This window comes from Octodon degus, unplaced genomic scaffold (genome assembly GCF_000260255.1).
Source record: "Octodon degus isolate 3935 unplaced genomic scaffold, OctDeg1.0 scaffold00093, whole genome shotgun sequence".
Classification (NCBI taxonomy): domain Eukaryota; kingdom Metazoa; phylum Chordata; class Mammalia; order Rodentia; family Octodontidae; genus Octodon; species Octodon degus.
This window is the reverse complement of record NW_004524669.1, coordinates 6903926-6922776: the sequence shown is the minus strand read 5'-3', so window position 1 is coordinate 6922776 and position 18851 is coordinate 6903926. Positions and strand designations below refer to the sequence as shown.

Below are 18851 nucleotides of genomic sequence, written 5' to 3'. Positions count from 1 at the left end.
ACTCCATTGTGTAAAAATACCACATCTTTTTCAACCATTCCTCAGGTGATGGGTATCTTGGTTGTTTTAATTAATTTCTGAGACTTTTGAAGCACATTATTCATTTGTTTAGAGGTTTTTGTCTTTTTTTTTTTTTTTTTTTTTGAGGGGTGTGTACTGGGGAATGAACCTAGTGCCTTGTGCTTGAAAAACCAGTGTTCTACCACTGAGCCACAATCACCAACCCAGGCCTTCAGCTTTCAATTCTAAGCCTCCTGATTAGCTGCAATTACGGGCATGCATCACCACACGCAGTCATCAATTTGCCATCCAAGCACATTATACTAAATAATTTAAATGATTTTTATGTTTTCAAAAATAGTACATGCTGTTTTGTTTTGTTTTGTTTTGTTTTTGTGCAGGGTCTCACTATGCAGCTAGAACTCATAGTGATCCTCCTGTTCTCAGCCTCCTCAGTGCTGGGATTATAGGCAGGCTTATTATTCAAAAAAAGAATTTCCACCTCTGACAGGACAAAAAAATAAATAAATAAATAAATAAATAATTTTTAAAAAGAAGAAAAAATGGAAATGCAAAGAAGCAGTCAATGCTCTAATTAGCTTCATCTCCTTTTTTTCAATTGTTTGTACTTTTTCTTTTCTTAATTTCTTATACATTGCTCCAGTTTTTTCTTCTTCCAATATCTGGTAATACGAACAGCTGGTTGTAAGACAATACCATGTATTACAACAAATACTGTGAAATTCGTATTACTTTGTTAAGTAAAATTCTGTATGAGTTGTCAAAAAAAATAAAGGAAAAAAAAGAATTTCACCTATATAATATGGCTATCAAAAACTTTTCACTATATAAATTCGAATTCAGTGATGTTTTCAAAAATAACTAGCCTAGACTCTTTGGAAAAGCTCACAGTCAGTCATGAGAAACAAACAAAAGCTGGTAGTTATTCTAAATTAAAGATAAAAAAAAAAACTAAATCCAACATACAATCCTTAGACAACTGGAGAAATGTAAAATAGGCTAAGCATTAACTGACAGCATTGAAGCAGTGTAGTATTTCCTCAGTATAATCATTTTATTAACATTATGCAAGAAAATATTTTTACCTTTAGCAGATGTATGCTAAAATATTTTGGGAAGAAAATACCATGTCATCAGCAATTAAGTCAGGAAAAAAAGTGATAAGCAAATGTGGTAAAATACTAACAATTTGGAAACTCAGAAGAATGGAACAATGTTCCTTAGGCAGGTTGAGTGTCTCTTATCCAAAATGCTTCAAACCAAAAGTGTTTTATATTTCAGATTTTTTTTTCAGATTTTGGAATATTTGCATGTACATAAATCTTGGAAATGGGACTCAAGTCAAAAACCAAAATTTATCTATTTTTTCATATGTACCTCATATATATAGCCTAAAGGTAACTTTATACAATACTTTTAGTATGCCTACATTTTGACTACTACTAGTCAAAAGAGATCAGATGTGGAATTTTCCATTTGTGATTTTGGACAAGTTCAGATTGCAGATTTTCAAATTTGAAAAATCAACCTCTGCTACTCTTGAAACTTTTAGTGGGCTTCTAAAAAAATGTTGGGGAAAATACTTTCAAACTTTAACATTTGGAATGGATGGAAAGGGAAAAGCAGGTAATGGGGATGAAAACAACCAAAATATTACCTAGGCTTACACCAAAATGAATCGTGTTGTTCTGTATTACAAAGACACACAGCAAAAAACTTTAAATAAAGCAAAAATCCTGAGTTTAAGGAGTTTTCCTATACAACAAAAAAATGTAAAAATATGCAAAGGACTTGAAATACATATTTCTCCAAAGAAATACAAGTGGCCAGTTAAAAGATGAAAAGGTGCTCGAGTCACTAAATATTAAGGAAATACAAATCGGTCCACAAGGCTGTAGGTGATGCTCTTGCCTAACACAGGAAGATTCATTCCCCAGCACACACATACACACACACACACACACACACACACATACACACACACACACACACAAAGTTGGTGAGAATACAGAGAAACTGGGCTAGGGAGATAGCTCGATGATCTGACGTGGCTATCTGGCAAGCATATGGACCTGAGTTTGATTCCTAGTACTGCATGCCATGCAGGCCCTATGGACTGTGCTGGCCACCAAGACTGGGTGTGGTGGCACAACCCTGTAATCCCAGTGCTGGGGAGGCTCAGACAGGAGGGTCACTATGGGTCTGAGCTATATAGCAAGACCCTGTAGCAAAGAAAGAACAAAGGAAAAAAAGAAAGAAAGAGAGCAAGCAAGCGAGCAAGAAAGCAAGCAAGCAGAAAAAAGAAAAGAAAGTTGTGGGTTTTTTTTTTTAATATATTTAGTACAAAAAAAAAGAAAAAAAATATATATATATATATCAAGGTCTACAGGGTCTCACTGTACAGACCCGGACTTATAGTGATCCTTCTGTTTTCAGCCTCTGAAAGCATTGGGATTACAGGTGAGTACCATCATGCCCAGTCTAAAATAAAGATTTATTTTTTATTTTAAAGAATATAGGAAGATGGCATCAGGCAGCGGGACAAAAAACTTGGACTTTCACCAAAAGTGGGACAAAGATGAATACGAGAAGCTTGCAGAGAAGAGGCTTACGGAAGACAGAAAAGGATGGAAAACCAGTGCAGCCAGTCAAGCAGGAGCTTCTGCAGCACAGGGACTACAAAGTGGACTTGGAATCCAAGCTTGGAAAGACAATTGTCATTACAAAGACCACTCCACAGTCTTAAATGGGAGGATATTATTGCAATGTCTGTGACTGTGTGGTGAAAGACTCCATCAACTTCCTGGATCACATTAATGGAAAGAAATATCAGCGAAACCTGGACCTGTCTAGGCGGGTGAAACGTTCTACCCTGGATCAGGTGAAGAAATGTTTTGAGATCAACAAGAAAAAGATGGAAGAGAAACAGAAGGATTATGACTTTGAGGAAAGGATGAAGGAACTCAGAGAAGAGGAAGAGAAGGCTAACGCATACAAGAAAGAGAAACAGAAGGAAAAGAAGAGGAGAGTTGAGGAAGATTTGACATTTGAGGAGGAGGATGAGATGGTAGCTGTGATGGGCTTCTCTGGCTTTGGCTCTACCAACAAGAGTTACTGAAGTTTCTTGTACTTGGCCTGATTTTGGCCTATGCCGGACCTAACATTTTGTGTGTGTTGGGGAGAACAGGTTCATTTCTAAGTACTTGCTAAAGACCTTAAGAGTGTCAGTGGGCAGGGAGGAGAGTGGGGGTTTTGGTTTCCCTCTATGTTGGGAGTGGGCACAGGACACAGGAAATGCTGAGGCATATTCGTTCAGTCTCAGTATGGCACTGGAGTCACAAGTTCTCTGCCTGAGTTCCCAATAAAGACAGGCCTCCCCTTGTAAGGCTGCTCTCCCAAAACTCCTCCTGCATCTTTCCCTTTTCATCTACTCAGCCTCTTGTCTGAGCATCCTGTCTTCAGTCTGTATTCTGTTTTTATTTTGACTCCTATTCAGCCTGCAACAGAAAGGTTATCTTAGCCCCCAATTTCTAGTCGATGGCATATCCTTGATCAGTGCTTCCTTTTCCCATTCTGCCTCCTGGATCTCTAGCCACATGTGCATGCATGTGTACTGCCTGGGTTAGTGGTGTGTGTGGATGTATATGTGTGTGTGAATCTGTCACAAAGAGGGGTCCTGAGCTAGAACCTCAGAGCATTGCTGCCCTGGGACCTGATGTTCTGGGTTTCCTCAGCACATGTAACAGGAAATTAAATGGGATGAGTGTGGTAGGAAAAAAATAGAGAGAAATTATATACGTTGTTCAGTGTAGGTGGAATATATTATGGTATAACTACTATGGAAGTTCCTCAAAAAGTTAAAAGCAGAATTACCTATCCCACGTCTATCTATCTATCTTTCTTTGTTCTCTCTTTCTTTCTAAGACAAGGTCTGCCTGTATAGTTCATGCTGGTCTTGAGTTCACTATGCAACCTAGACTGGTCTTGAACTCATAGTGATCCTCCTGCCTCAGCCCCCTGAGTACTGGGATTATAGGCATGTGCCACCACACTTGACTCTATTTCCTGAATATACTCCTGAAAGAAGAAGCAAGGACATAAAGAGATAGTTGAGGGGCCAGGGAGATAGCTTGGTGGTCTAAGCACCTGCCTGGCAAACACAAGAACCCAGGTTTGATCCCCGGTACCACATGCCATGCTGGCCCCATGTGCCAGGCTGACCACGGAAACCAGATGTTGTGGCATACACCTGTGATCCCAGCACTGGGGGGCAAAGACAACAATTATGAGTCCAAGCTGCACAGCAAGACCGTGTACCAAATAAATAGAAAATTTACAAAAAAATTAAAACGAGATAGTTGAATATCCAATGTACACAGCAGCATTATTCACAACAGCTAAAATGTGGAAGATACCTGAACCACTGACAGATAATTAAGTCAGCAAAAGTAATATAGTCATACAAAGGAAGATTATTCAACCTTAGAAAGGAAGGAAAGTCTTCCTTTTTCTGTAACATGGGTGAAACTTGGGGACATTCTGCTAAGTGAAACAAGTCAGTCACAAACAGACAAAAGGTACCATTTATATAAAGCACTTCAGAGTACCCAAAATGATAGGAACAAATGTAGAATGGCAATCTCCTGGGGAACAAGGAGTTACTTAAAGTGCATAATTTCAGTTTTACAACAAGAAAAGATCATTGTACATTATTAATGTATTTAATACCACTAAATTATATACATTAAAGGGGTCACTAACAACAAAAAAATAGAAAAAAAGAAAGCAGGCAGAGTGGCACATGCTGGCAGACCCAGCTACCCAGAAGAATCACTGGAGCCCAGAGTTCAAGACCAGCCTGCAATGGAAAGGAGCAGATAATGCTTAACTTGTTTTTTCCTTTTTTTAATTGTTTCTTTTTCTCTTCTTAATTTCTTACATATTCCTATTTTTTCTTTTTTCTTCTAATTTTGCATGTATATATCTAGTAATATGAATAACTGGTTGGAAGACAGTACTATGCATTACAACAAATACTATGAAATTCATATTACTTTGTTAAGTGAAATTCTGTATCACTTGTAATTTTTCTGTTTTAGTACTATTTTGTACTCTATAAAATTTTTAAAAGCAAAACTAGTGACTTTTAACATTTTAATATACAATATTCCAAAAATTTTTCCATATACTAACACCATATGGATATAAGCTTATCTACCTTTTAGAATTAAAATATCAAGAGACTTCCAAAAAGATAGTGCAGGGGCCAGCAAGATATCTCAGGGGACTAAATCACCTGCTTAGGCAACTCAGGCACTGCAATAGCGGCTAGATGATGATGCAAAACAAAATAACATAAGATTGATCAATGAGAAAGCAGGAAATAGCACAAATGACATTAAAAACCTGTTCACAGAAAATTTCACAACATGGAAGAATAATTTGACATCTGTACAGATAAGTAAGGCAACTAGAATTCCAATTATCCATGATCAAAATAATTCTACACTAAAGCATATAATGGTCAAGATTCCAGAGATTTGACACAAGAACAGAATAGTAAAAGCTGTTAGAAAAAAAGAAACAGATCTCCTCTAAAGAAACCCTCCAGAATCACAGGGGACCTCTCAACACAAGCCCTCAAAACAAGGAGAGTTTGAAGTAAAGTATTTCAAGGTCTAAAAAAAACTTCCAACACACATTGATGTACTCCACAAAACTATTATTTCAAAATTGCTGGAGAAATATGATATTTCCAAGGCAAGAACACCTGAAGAAATTCATGACCACCAAATCAGCAATCCAAAATGTTCTGAAAGACACTCTAGAAAGAGATCTACAAGCCTCTTCAGGCTCTATAAGTCTGTGAACCCCAACAGAATGAATCTACCAGGCAAGGCAAGTAATTAAACAGAGGAAGAAAAAAAAAAAGAACCAAACAAAATATGACAAGAATGAATCAATACATATCAGATATAAGCATCAATGTAAATGTTCCCAATTCACTAATCCAAATAGACTGGTACAATGAATCAAGCAGTAAGAATGAGCTGGGGATATAGCTCAGCAGCACAAGCTCCTACATGGCAAGCTCAAGGTCCTAAGTTCAATTCTCGGCACAGAAAAAAAAAAAGTAGCAGCAAGATCCAACAATGTGCTGCATACAAGAAACTCATATAATTCAAAAACAAATTCATAGGGCCGGCAAAATAGCTCCACAATATAAGCGCCTGCTTAGGCAAGTGCAGGGACTGGGATTTGATCCCTGGCATCACATGCCATGCCTGCTCCCAGGCTACTAAGACCAGGCAGTAATCCCAGCACTGGGGAGGCTGAAACCAGAAGGATCATTAGAAGTCTGAGCTGCGTAGTGAGATTCTGTACCAAATATATTAAAAAAGAAAGCCATAGACTGAAAGCCAAAGGACAGTAAATAATATTCCATGCACAGGAACCCAGAAAAAAACCAGGAGTGGCTTACACTATTTGCAAACAAAGTGGATTTCAACCCAAGACTGATTACAAGAAACAAAGAAGGTTACTATATCCTTGTAAAGGGAAAAATACTTGATAGCCTAAATCGTTTGATAATAACAATAAGCTTGTCTTCTGGATGGTTAACAATCTAAGTTTGCAGACCAAAATTAGAGAAAAAGGAGGGCTACAAGGAAAGCCAACATTTTGGCCCTAACCTTCTAAGGTCAATTAAGACTCAGGACATATGAGAACTTGTACTGTAATGTCATATACCTCGGTAGTGTCCCAAATTTTCTGATCAAGAAGATTATGGGGCCAAAGAGGAAAGTGATCGATGACATAGAGTGGGCCTAAGGAGAGTCACATGGGGAGAAGACACTCTCTCAGGCTTTCACAGAGAGCACATTGGCCAAGCAATGGCCATGACTCACCCACATGGCTGCACTGACAAAGGTTCTACAATCTGAGGTACAGGATCTCAGGATAAATCCTGAGGGCATTTCACTGACCTTCTCAGACCAAAAAGCTACAACTCTTATTGCACAGGTCCTACTTTACCTTGGTCTTAACCATCCAGTAGAAAAGTATGAAGACGAAATATAGGAAGTAAAGCCATGTTGTTATGTTGAGCTGTGGGGGACTCAGGTCAATAATTTCTGACATTGCCAGTTAAACAGAAGACCCAATGCTATTATGGGCTACTGGACTCTTTTAGAATATTTTGCTGAGTTTACACACCTATAATATTCAATAACGGAACTTAGAAAAAATGGGGTATGCCTATGAATGTCCATTTTGTATCTGTGTATTCAAGGTGGTTGGGATAGATATATAGTTGCATTCTCTTAATGAATAGAATGATTTGTTCTAATGGTGTTTGTGAATAGGATCACAAGTCCGCATCTTGTACAGCAATTAACCACTAAGAAGAATATATGCAGTGTGTTATTTGTTGAAACTGTACTTCCGATTTGATTTGAAACTGTCTCATTGCTGTTTGTCAATAAAAGTTTGAAAAAAATAAAAAACAAAGGGAAAAATACAAGAGGAAGAGATAACAATCACAAATACATATGCACAAAATACCAGTGAATTCAACTAGATAAAATATTAATAGACATAAAAAATGAAAAGTACACTAATACAATTGTAGTGCAGAATCTCCACACTGATTTCCATAGAGGATGTACCAGTCTACACTCCCACCAATAGTGGAGAAGGGTTTGTTTTTCCCTATGGTCTCTCCACAATTTTTAATTAGTTGATTTCTTTATGACAGCCATTCTTTCTGAGGTGAAATGGAATCTCAGTAGTGTTTTAATTTGCATTTCTCAAATGACCAGTGCTCAAAAAACTAGGATTAGAAGTCCCATTCAACCCAGCTATTCATTTCTGGGTATTTGTCCAGAAGAATTAAAAACATTCCACAGTAATATATATGCACCTATGCTTATAGCAACACAATCTGTCATAGCTAACTCTTGGAAACAACCCAAATACTTATCAACTAAGGAATTAATTAAAAAGCTGTGATATTTTTAGACAATGGAGTATTACTCATATATAAAGAAAGACAAACTTGAGGCTTGTTATGGTTTGGGGTTTTTTTGTTTGTTTTGGTTTGGTTTTTTTTGGGGGGTTTGGGTTTTTGAAAGGTAAACAATATAGTACAGGACATCTTTTGTAATAGTATTTTATAATGAATCACCCAAGCATCACATACTACAAAGGAAATGAAATCTATCCACACATTAAATACTAAAGAGTCTAGCTGAAGGCCTAGAACTCATAACAATGCCTCCCACTAGTCCAACAGGAGGTCTACAGCCCACAACAAAGTTTCATGTAGGCCCACTGTATGGATATATGCTGGAAAGGCCCAAAGGTTAATGGTACAAACTAGGAAGTTCATGCCAGCAGGATAAAGGGTCTGTGCTAGCAAGCTGAGGGATCTAGGAAGCAACAGTCAAGGTAAGCACCAGAGACCCCCAAAAGTACCACAGCTGTCCTCAGCAACAGTGAGGTCCCAAGCTCCTTCAGCAATGAGGAAAGCCAAGTTCCCAACAGGAAAGCCAATGCAACAAGCTTCATGAGGCTAAGCAATGCACCATCTTTCCCTCTGGAGCCAAGAATCGATGCTCAAGATGAGGACCCAAGCTTCTCCAAAGTTTGTTGGGAAAGCCAGCATGACAAGGTCCTCCAGCAGGACAGCCCAAGAGAACTAGCAACTTCCAACAGCTCCAACAGCTTTTCAGAACAGTACCCTTAACAGTGTTTTGGCAGCTTCTCCTGTTCTGCCTTTATGCTGCTGTCAACAACTGTCAGGTGGGCCTCCAGCACCCAGCACCATGCTAGTTAAATTCAGCTGGGTGTAGCAAGTTGCCCGCCAGTTAGCTATCCACAAGGTAGTTATAGGTAAATGGATGCAACTAGCATCTATACTCATAAGTGAAATAAATCAGATCCACATGTATAAAAATCATATCTTCTCCCTAGAGTAAGAATCTGAAAGAGTATATAAAATCTGAAAGGTACAATAGATATAGTAAAATAAAAAGAAACTGAGCAAAAGGATTGGGATAAAGAAAGGAAAAAAAAAAGAAGGAAAAATTATGTATGTATACACACAAATCAGCTAAGATGACTGTACTACTAATTTTTTTTTCTCTCTTAAAATGTTTATGAATCTCCAGTCAAAACCAACAGCATATGCCAGGTACACCTCTCTGGAAGTGTGATCACTACACTCCCAAGCCGACCACAGGATGCACACAACCTGGAATGTCCTCAGAAGGCTCTGTCATCAATAGGTAACATTTCTATCTCTATTTTTTTTTTTAATGTCTTTTGGTACCAGCGATTAAACTTGGGATCTTGCACTTGCCAGGCAGGCACATACACTGATGAGTGATCTCCCAGGCTCTCTATTGGGTTTTTGAAGGTAGAAGTTAATGCTTAAAATTTTTACTTTAATCAATTTTACATGCCTATATCTGGTAATCTGAGCAACTACATTGAAGACAGCAAAGTACAATATAACAATCACTGCTGAATATCTATCATCTTGGGTTTTTTGAAACTGTGTATCATTTCTAGTGTATCATTTTTATAATGTCTTCTTTTTCTATATTTTAGGGAAGGGTCTACAGGGTGTTCAGGGTCTCACTACTAGATCAGACTCATAGTGATTCTCCTGTTTACAGCCTCCCAAGTGCTAGGATTACAGGCGTGTGCCACCACGCCCAGTCTCAATCACCTCTCAGCGTGCCCCTGGGGTGGGGCTGGCACAGCAGGCCCGGGTATCGAACCCCTGGCCCCTGCACCTGCTTGCAGGCACTTTAATCCGCTGAGCTATTTGTCTGGCACTTAAATTGTGTTGAAAATAAAAAATGTTGGGCTGGCCAAATAGCTCAGCGGATTAAAGTGCCTGCTTAGGCAGACACAAGGACCAGGTTCGATTCTGGCATGCCTGGTGCCAGCCCCAACCCCGGGGCACACTGAGATGGTGATTGAGACTGGGCCTGGTTGTGCACACCTGTAATCCCAGCACTTGGGAGGCTGAAAACAAGAGGATCACTACATGTCCAATCTGTGAAGTGAGGCCCTATAGACCCTGTAGTAAATACATTAAAAATAAAATATAAGTAATGGAGTTGAGGATATAGCTCAGTAGCACAGCACATGTCCAACAAGTACAAGGTCATGTGTGATGAGAGAGAGAGAGAGAGAGAGAGAGAGAGAGAGAGAGAGAGAAAGAAAAGAGAGAGAACAAACTTTAGAACAAAAGCACTTGGTAAATGTCTACAAAGTGTTTCACCCCACAACCCCACAACATTCTTCTCAGCTTCAGATAAGACATTCTCCAAAATAGACTACATACTAGCTCATAGGACACGCTTAAGTGCCAAGGAGATGGCTCAGTAGAATAAGCGCTTTCCTGGCAAGCACAAGGGCGGCCTGAGTTCAATCCCTGGTTCCACCAAAAAGAGAGAGAGAGAGAGAGAGAGAGAGAGAGAGAATGCTTAAGTAAATACAAAGAATTGTAATGATCCCCTGCATATTATCAGATCATAGCACAATCAATTTGGAAATCTATGCCAAAAGAAAACACAAAAACTTCATTAAAAACATGGAAATTAAATAATACCCTCTGAAACAAAAGGTCACAGATGAAATTAAAGAAAAAATTAGAGTGTCTACAATTAAGAAATAAAGCCAATAAAACATACCATAACTTACAGGATGCAATGAAAGCAGTCCTACAAGGACAAAATTATAGCAGTAAATTCCCATATCAGTAAAACAGAATGAGTCAAAATAAAACCTCAAGCATCTATAAAAGAAGAGTGAGTCAAGCCCAGAGCTCATACAAGGGAAGAAATTATAATAACAGAGTAGAAATCAATGCAATGGAGACTAAAAAAATTATACAAAGAATCAATTAATTAAATAGTTCTTTGGAAAATTAAATAAAATCAACAAACCTTTAGCCAACCTTATCAAAAAAAAAAAAAAGGAAAGACTAAAATCCATGTAATTCAGAATGAAAAGGATGAAGGGTGCTGGTGAGATGATTCAATAGAATAAGCATTTGCCTGGCAAGCGCAAGGGCCCGAGTGCAACCCCCAGTTGCACCAAAAATAAAAGAATGAAAAGGATGAAATAACAACAGATCATGAAGAAATTCAGAAGATCATCAATATCTACTGTGAGAACCAGTATTCTAATAAGATGGAAAACACAGAAGAAATGGAGAGACTCCTAGATACCTATGAATTACCAAGGCTGAGTAAAAAAGATATAAAATTTTAAATAAACCAATACCAATCCATGAAATTGAAGATGTAATTAAAAACCTACCAATAAGACCAGGTGTGGTGGTGCGTGCCTGTAATCCAGTGCTTGGGAGGCTAAAAACAGGAAGATCACAATGAGTCTGATCTGTGCAGTGAGGCCCTGTATTAAATACAAAAAAAAAAAAACCTGCCAACAAAAAAACCCTGATGAATTTTTTCTAAATTCCACAAGAAAAAAAAAATTCCACAAGAAATTTAAAGAGGACCTACTACCACTTCTTCTCAAATTCTTTCATGAAACTGAAAGGGAAGCAATAGTCCCAAATTTATCCTGAAAGCAAACATGGGGCCAGGGAGATAGCTCAGTAGAATAAGCGCTTGCCTCAAAGCAAATATTACCCTGTTATCAAAATCAGAGAAAAACCAAATCAAATAGAAAACTACAAAAAAAAAAAAAAGTACTCAGTTGCTAAATCCAAGGTTGAGAAGAAAAAGAAGTTCTTGCTACTGTCACAAAACCAGCTGGTGATAAGAATGATGGTACCCAGGTGATTAAGCCTCACCAAATACCTAGATACTACCCTACTGAAGGTGTGCCCCCAGAAGCTGTTGAGCTGTGGCATAAACTAAAGCAAAAAAACAATTTCAGTTCGCACATGATGACACTGGGAGCTAGCATCACTCTCAGGACCATCTTGATCATTCTCACTGGTTACCACAGAGGCAAGAGAGTGGTTTTCCTAAAACACTGGCCAGTGGCTTGATACTCATGATTGCACTTCTTAAAATTTATAGAGCAATGTGAAAATCCCCAGACACCTCACTGAAGCTTACTTCAAAAAGAAGCTGCAGAAGCCCAGACACCAAGAACAGTAATATCTTCAACACTGCGAAAGAAAAATGCCAGAATTCAGAGCAGTGCAAGGTTGATCAGAAAGCAGTGGACTCATAGATTTTACTAAATATCAAAGCTGTTCCCCAATACTATTATGGACTACTGGACTCTTTTAGAATATTTTGCTAAGTTAACACACCTATAATATTGAAATGATGGAACTAAACAAAAAAAGGGGATACAGATGAATGTGCATTTTGTATCTGTATATTCAAAATGGTTAGGATAGATACATAGTTACATTCTCTTAATGAATAGAGGATTTGTTCTAATAGTGTTTGTAAATAGGACATCATGTCTGCATCTTGTACAGCAAATAACCACTAGGAAGACAGTATGCAATGTGTTAATTATTGAAACTGTCCTACCAATTTGATATGAAACTGTCTCATTGCTATTTGTTTCTCAATAAAATTATGGGAAGAGAGAGAGAGAGAGAGAGAGAGAGAGAGAGAGAGAGAGAAAACTACAGGCCAGTCTCCCTAATGAACATAAACACAAAAAGTTCCCAATGAGATACTAGCAAACCAAGTGTACCAAATAATCAGGAGGATTATATACCATGACCAAGTAGGATTCATCCCAAAGATGCAGAGATGATTCAACATACACAATAATCAAATTTAATGCACCATATTTACAGAACCAAGGACAAAACCCAAACGAACATCTCAATAGATACAGAAAAAGTATTTAACAAAGTCTAACACCCATTCATAATAAGACAAAAACCCTACAGAAAATTGGAATAGGTGATTTTTATCTCAATCTGATAAAAGGTATCTATGACAAACAAACAGTCAACATCATACTAAGTGGACAAAAATTGAAAGCTTTCACTAAAATCAGGAGTAAGACAAGGATGTCCATTATCACCACTCCTATTTGATACAGTTCTGGAAGCACTGGCTAGAACAGTTAGACAAGAGAGAGAAATAGGGTGGGCCAAATAGCTCAGTGGACTAAAGCACCTGCTTAGGCAGGCTCAGGGACTAGGGTTGGATCCCTAGCACACTGTGCCAGCCCCACTCCCAGGGCAGGCTGAGACTGTGACTGAGACTGGGCATAGTAGCGTGAGCCTGTAATCCCAGTGTTTTGGAGACTGAAAACAGGAGGATCACTACAAGTCTGATCTGTGTAGTTAGACCCTGTAGAACCTGTACTAAATATATAAAAAAGAAAAAAATAATAAAATTAATTAATTAAAATAAAATAAAAGAGAAATAAAAAGAATAAGAATAGGAAAGGGAGAAAAAGAATAGGAAACAAAGAAGTTACATTATCACTATTTGTAGATGCCATAACCAAATTCAGTGGCATAGCTGGATACAAAGTCAACACTCAAATATCAATAGCGTTGTCAGAGATATAGCTCAGCAGCACAACAAGGTCCTGAGTTGAACTCCCAGTACCCTCCCCCACAAAAGAAAAGAAAATGAGCTGGGTGTGGCTCAGTGTTAGAGCCTTCCTGTACACAAATAAAAAAAATTCACTGAGAGAAATTAGAAAAACAATGCCTTTTTTGGGGGGGTGCGGGGATTGAACTCATGATCTTGTGCTTACTAGTCAGGCTTTTATGCTGCTGAGCTACTTCTCCAGCCCAACAATGCTTTTGATAATACCTTCCCCAAAAATGAAATACCTATGAATCAATCTAACAAAGGAAATAAAAGATCTCTACCCTGAAAACTATAGTGCTCTGAAAAAGATCAGTGAGGATAACAGAAAAAAATCAAAAGATATCCCTTGTTCTGAGGTAGGAAGAACCAATATAGTAAAAATAGCCATAACCCCAAAATTGCTATATAGATTTAATGTAATCCCAATCAAATTTCTAACAGCATATCTCATAGAATTAGAGGGGGAAAAAATCCCAAAATTCATTTTGAACTAGAAGAGAGCTAGAATAGAAAGGCCATTCTGGGCAACACAGGCAAGGTAGAGGACATCACAATCCCTGACTTGAAATTATACTACAAACCTACTGTGATTAAAAAAAAAAAAAAAAAAAAAAAAAGAGTGGTACTGGAAAAAAAAAAAAAAAAAAAGACCTGAGGATTAATGGGACAATAGAAGATACAGAAAATACTCCAGATATACTTAGCCACCCTATCCAAACATCTTCACTGGAAGAAAGATGGCCTCTTTAATAAATGGTGCTGAAAAAACTGGCTTTCCACATGCCAAAAACTAAAACCAGATCCAGGTCTTTCATTATGCACTAAACTGAAATCAAAATGGATCAAAGATCTAAATATTAAAACAGAAGCGCTAAATCTACTAGAAGATAGAATAGGCAGAACCCTTCAAGATGCTCATAAAGGCAAAGACTTGAACAAAATCCTGTTAACACAAGAAATACCACAAAGACTCAACAACTCGGATTTCATCTTACTAAAAAGCTTTTGCACAGCAGCAGCACCAACAGAGGGAAGAGACACCCCGCACTGTGGGGAAAACATTTTTCCAGCTGTTCCTCAGACAAAAGACTACTATCTGGAATATATAAAGAACTCAAAAAAAAGACCCCCAAATTTACTTTTAATCAGATTTTATTGGTATCTTTTAGATATACATAATAATCCCGTTCATCATAGAGAATTATACCTGTACATGATAAGACTCATGTTTTTATCTTCCTTTAACCCCTCCTCCCCTCTCCATTTACAAAAACTGTTTACTTGCTTCCTTTTTTCCTCTTTCTTTTCTATACTTTTCCCTTGTTTCCTTTCTCCTTCCCCTCTCTCTTGTTCTCCTTCCCATTTGAACATGTTCTTCCTATTTCATGATACTTATCATAAAGTTCTTATTTACACTTTGTTTCTCACATCTGAGAAACAATACGATATTTACACATGTGTGTCTCCCTTATTTCATTTAAGAGAGCATTCATTTTCCTAAAACTCAGACCACCACCACCCCAATTTAAAAATCCAATCAAAAAATGGACATTTTAGGGCAGGGGCTATAGCTCAGTGGCATAAGCACCTGCCTGGCAAATGCAAGGTCCCAAGTTTGATCCCTAATACCACAATAAATAAGTAAGAAAGAAAGAAAAAGTTTAAGTGGGCATGAAATTTAAACATCATGAATTTATGACAATGAATAGACATTTCTCAGATGAGGAAGCAGAAACAACAAATACATAGAAAGTGTTCGACGCCATTGATCATTCAAGGTGCAGACTAAAACAATGCTGATGTTTCATCTCACTGCAGAAAGAGTAGCTATTATCAAGAAAACCACCAATAACAAATGCTGCTGTGGTGTGGAGAAGAAGGAACCCTTCTTCTCCACTGTTGGTGGGGGTGTAGACTAGGGCAACCACTGTGGAAATCAGTGTGAAGATTCCTCAGAAAACTGAAACCAAAGGTTCTATTTGACCCAACTATTCACCTTCTTGGTATCTTCCCAAAAGAATTAAAAGTATCAAGCACATCCATGTTTATAACAACACAGTATATAATAGCTAAATACAGGAAACAGCCCAAATGCCCTCAATTGATGAATGAAGAAAGATGTAGGGTTTTTTATACAATGGAGTACTACTCTGCCGTAAAAAAGATAAATTTGCAATATTTCTAGCTAAATGGATAAAACTTAAGACTCTCAAGTGAAATGAATTGGACATACCACATGTTGTTTCTCTCGTGTGAGAAACTGAAATTATGAAGAAAGACATAAATATATAATAGATATTGGGAAATGGGAAGAAAATGAGGAGAACAAGAGAATGGGAGAAGGAAAGAAAAGAACAAGAAAAGAAAGTGGACCAGGTGTGGCTCAGTGGTAAAGCCTAGCACATTGGAGGCCCTGGGCTCAATCTACAGTACCAAAATTAAAAATATGAAGCCTGCCATGGTGGCTCACACCTGTAATCTCAGTACACAGGTGGCTGAGGCAGGAGTATTGTTGAGAGTACAGACCAACCTGAGCTACAAAGTGAGCTCAAGGCCAGCCTGCACTACATAGCAAGACCCTGTCTTAACAAAAAAAAAATTTAAACATGATGTATCATATACTATTCCACAATTTGCTTCCATTACAGCTTCAATATCCACTGTGTGTACGTCTCTTATTTTTTCAAGAATCTGTGTTAAGGGGCTGGGGAGATAGCTCAGTGGTCTAAGTGCCTGCCTGGCAAGCACAAGGACCTGGGTTTGATCCCCAGTACCACATGCCATGCCAGCCCTGCAACCCTGGTTGATCTTTGCCCAACCTGAAACTAGGTGTGTTGGTGCATGCCTGTAATCCCAGTGCTGGGGAGGCTGAGACAGGAGGATCAATACAAGCCCGAACTGCATTAGCAAGACCCTATACCAAATAAATATTTTTTAAAAAGTATCTGTATTAAGATGTTTATATAAATTAATGTCTACTAAAACATCTATTATAGGAACATAAAGGTTCATATAAATGAACAGCTACTAAAGAAAGAATTGCCTTTAAAAGACCACACTATGTTGAGAAGTTGGTCTAGAGACAGCTCACCCGAAATTCCATGACATCCACAAATGACTGGTAATAGTTGGTGAGGAATCTGATTATCTCAGCTTTTTCTCGATGTACAGGTCCTAAGTGTTGCTGAGAGAAACACAAAACAACAGCAACAAAATGCTAAATAAAAAGACAATCATAGTAAAACAAGGGTAAAACGTAAACAGGCCTAGAGAACTGAAACAAACTGACAGGAGCTGTAACCGCTCCAATATTTCCTTTAAATTGGGAGCCTACGTGGGCAGTATGTTTGCAGGTGGTTCTGACCAGACACAGGAGACTAAATTAGAGGAAATCTCAATATCCCATTCAGCTGCAGAGGCTTACTATTTATATAAAAATAAAAAGAAGCAGAGTGAGAAGATGCTACTGGCAATATAGATGAGACATCTACGGCTAACATTTAATAAAAAGAAAGTAAGGGATACTCCAGTAGATGCATAACTGTAAGACAAGAGGTGAGGCAACACTGAATAGGAAACAGAAGCAACAGCGAAATATTTTTGTGCTGCAGGCCTGGGAAGCTGTCTTCCTCTGCAAGCACGGTGCTCCCATGAATCTTGCGGTGGAGGAAGGGGCAATTCTCTACTCGGGCTCGCCCTGAGAGCCTCCCAGCCTATCTCTGAATTCTCAAGATCTAGATCTCCATTCCAACCTGAAACCCTGTGATCGAACCTAAGAAAACTGAAAGAAGGCTACTCCATTCCCTTTGAAAATTAGAAGAGAAGCACTAGAGGACAGGCGATCCATCTAAGCACAGAATTATTTCAGAGATAAGAGGAAAGAGGGACTGAGTTCTTACCGTGCTGTTTCGAACATCTATGGTGGGAAATTTCTTGTTGATGTACTTGATGGATGATTCCATGGACTTTTCCAGCAAGAAAGGTGGCTTGGACTTGGGGTCTGAACAAGTCTGCACAGATAAATCACACTATATTGTATCCCTTGCTCCTGCCCCTCAGAAACATACTTCTTCCTACATCATTCATTCTCAGTCTCTTTTAGGAAAGACAGTCTAGGAATTAATGATGACAGTTTGAGAGTAGGTCAAAACAAGTCCCAGGACAGTGAGCCAAATAAGAGCTAAATACCAACCTGGGAATCTTCTCTTGCAGGGTAAAGCTTAACATCTGCTTGGCCCTAGCACAAAGAGGAAGCTGTTTCCCTGCCCCTCAACTGAAGCCGGAAGCAGTGAGCAAGCGGCTGCTCAGAAGTTAGAGTTTGTGTAAGGCACTGTCCATTATATAAATATCTCATGCCAAGGGGCATTTATTGGAGCCATCAAGACGGAGAAACCATGCTCCTAGTGATTTGTTACAAAATGCACAAAAGTTCTTTCCCCCATATCCTGCCATCTCTTTGAGGACGTTCCACAGTTGCCCATCTTTCTCTTTTCACTTCCTCTGGACTTGCCCAGCCCCTAACCCTCCCCTTGCCACCAGTTTCTCCCAGTTTCACAGTTTTCATCCTATACAGCATACACAAACAGCATGAGTTGCCTAAGATAAAGCACCTCAAGAAGCTCCTAGCTTTTAAAAACCTAAGTATCGTTTTCCTTTAAGGAAACTGCTTCCATGAAAGCATTTTTGCAGAGATTCAATTTTTAGATCTCCTCAAGAGCATTGGGGGAACAGCAATATATGAGAGCCAGAATTTTAAACCTTTGCTTAAATGACTCAGAATTATTCTCCCTACAACCCTCAACCCTAATGTTCAGCCCCAGCAGAAAACAAGCTCTGTTCCTGGAGTGAGAATTAGACCTAGAAAGGGGAACCGTTAAACGTAGCCTCCTCGCTCTGCCTCCGGAACTGTCTGGCCTACACCATTTGAGCAACTGAAGGCCAGTCACGGTGGTGGAAAAGTAGAGGGAGTCTAACTTCTGGACCTGCCAGCCTCAGGCATCCCTGCCCTACTGGCAGTGGAATGATTAGTACCGGTCCTGTGGCCCCTACTTACCTTCTTGATGTTGTACATACGGATGAGAACCCCCTGACCTCGATTATTCAGGATAGTGAGCTTCTCTGCTAATTTATGCTGGTAGGCAGAAGTCAAAGACATGATGGCCACTGAGAGAGAGGAGCATCCAAACAGCAGCGTCTGCTCTCTCCAAATACTCTCAGTTTGATGGTGACACCCTCTGGGCGGAGGAACCCAGCCTGGTTGGT

The 18851-nt window shown here is 38.7% G+C and overlaps 1 protein-coding gene and 1 pseudogene across 1 annotated transcript in view; one reads left to right on the top strand and one right to left on the bottom strand.

The window, feature by feature from the left end:
• Window positions 1-18851, bottom strand: part of Nckap1l (NCK associated protein 1 like) — a 66318-nt gene extending 47467 nt beyond the window's left edge. The window contains exons 1-3 of the mRNA XM_023722808.1: window positions 18643-18851; window positions 17489-17599; window positions 16681-16773 (exon numbers count right to left, since the gene is read on the bottom strand). Coding sequence (XP_023578576.1) covers window positions 16681-16773; window positions 17489-17599; window positions 18643-18744 — 306 coding nt within the window. The 5' untranslated portion in view covers window positions 18745-18851. The remainder of the gene's footprint in view (window positions 1-16680; window positions 16774-17488; window positions 17600-18642) is intronic.
• On the top strand, window positions 2545-3139 carry LOC101580518 (annotated as a pseudogene).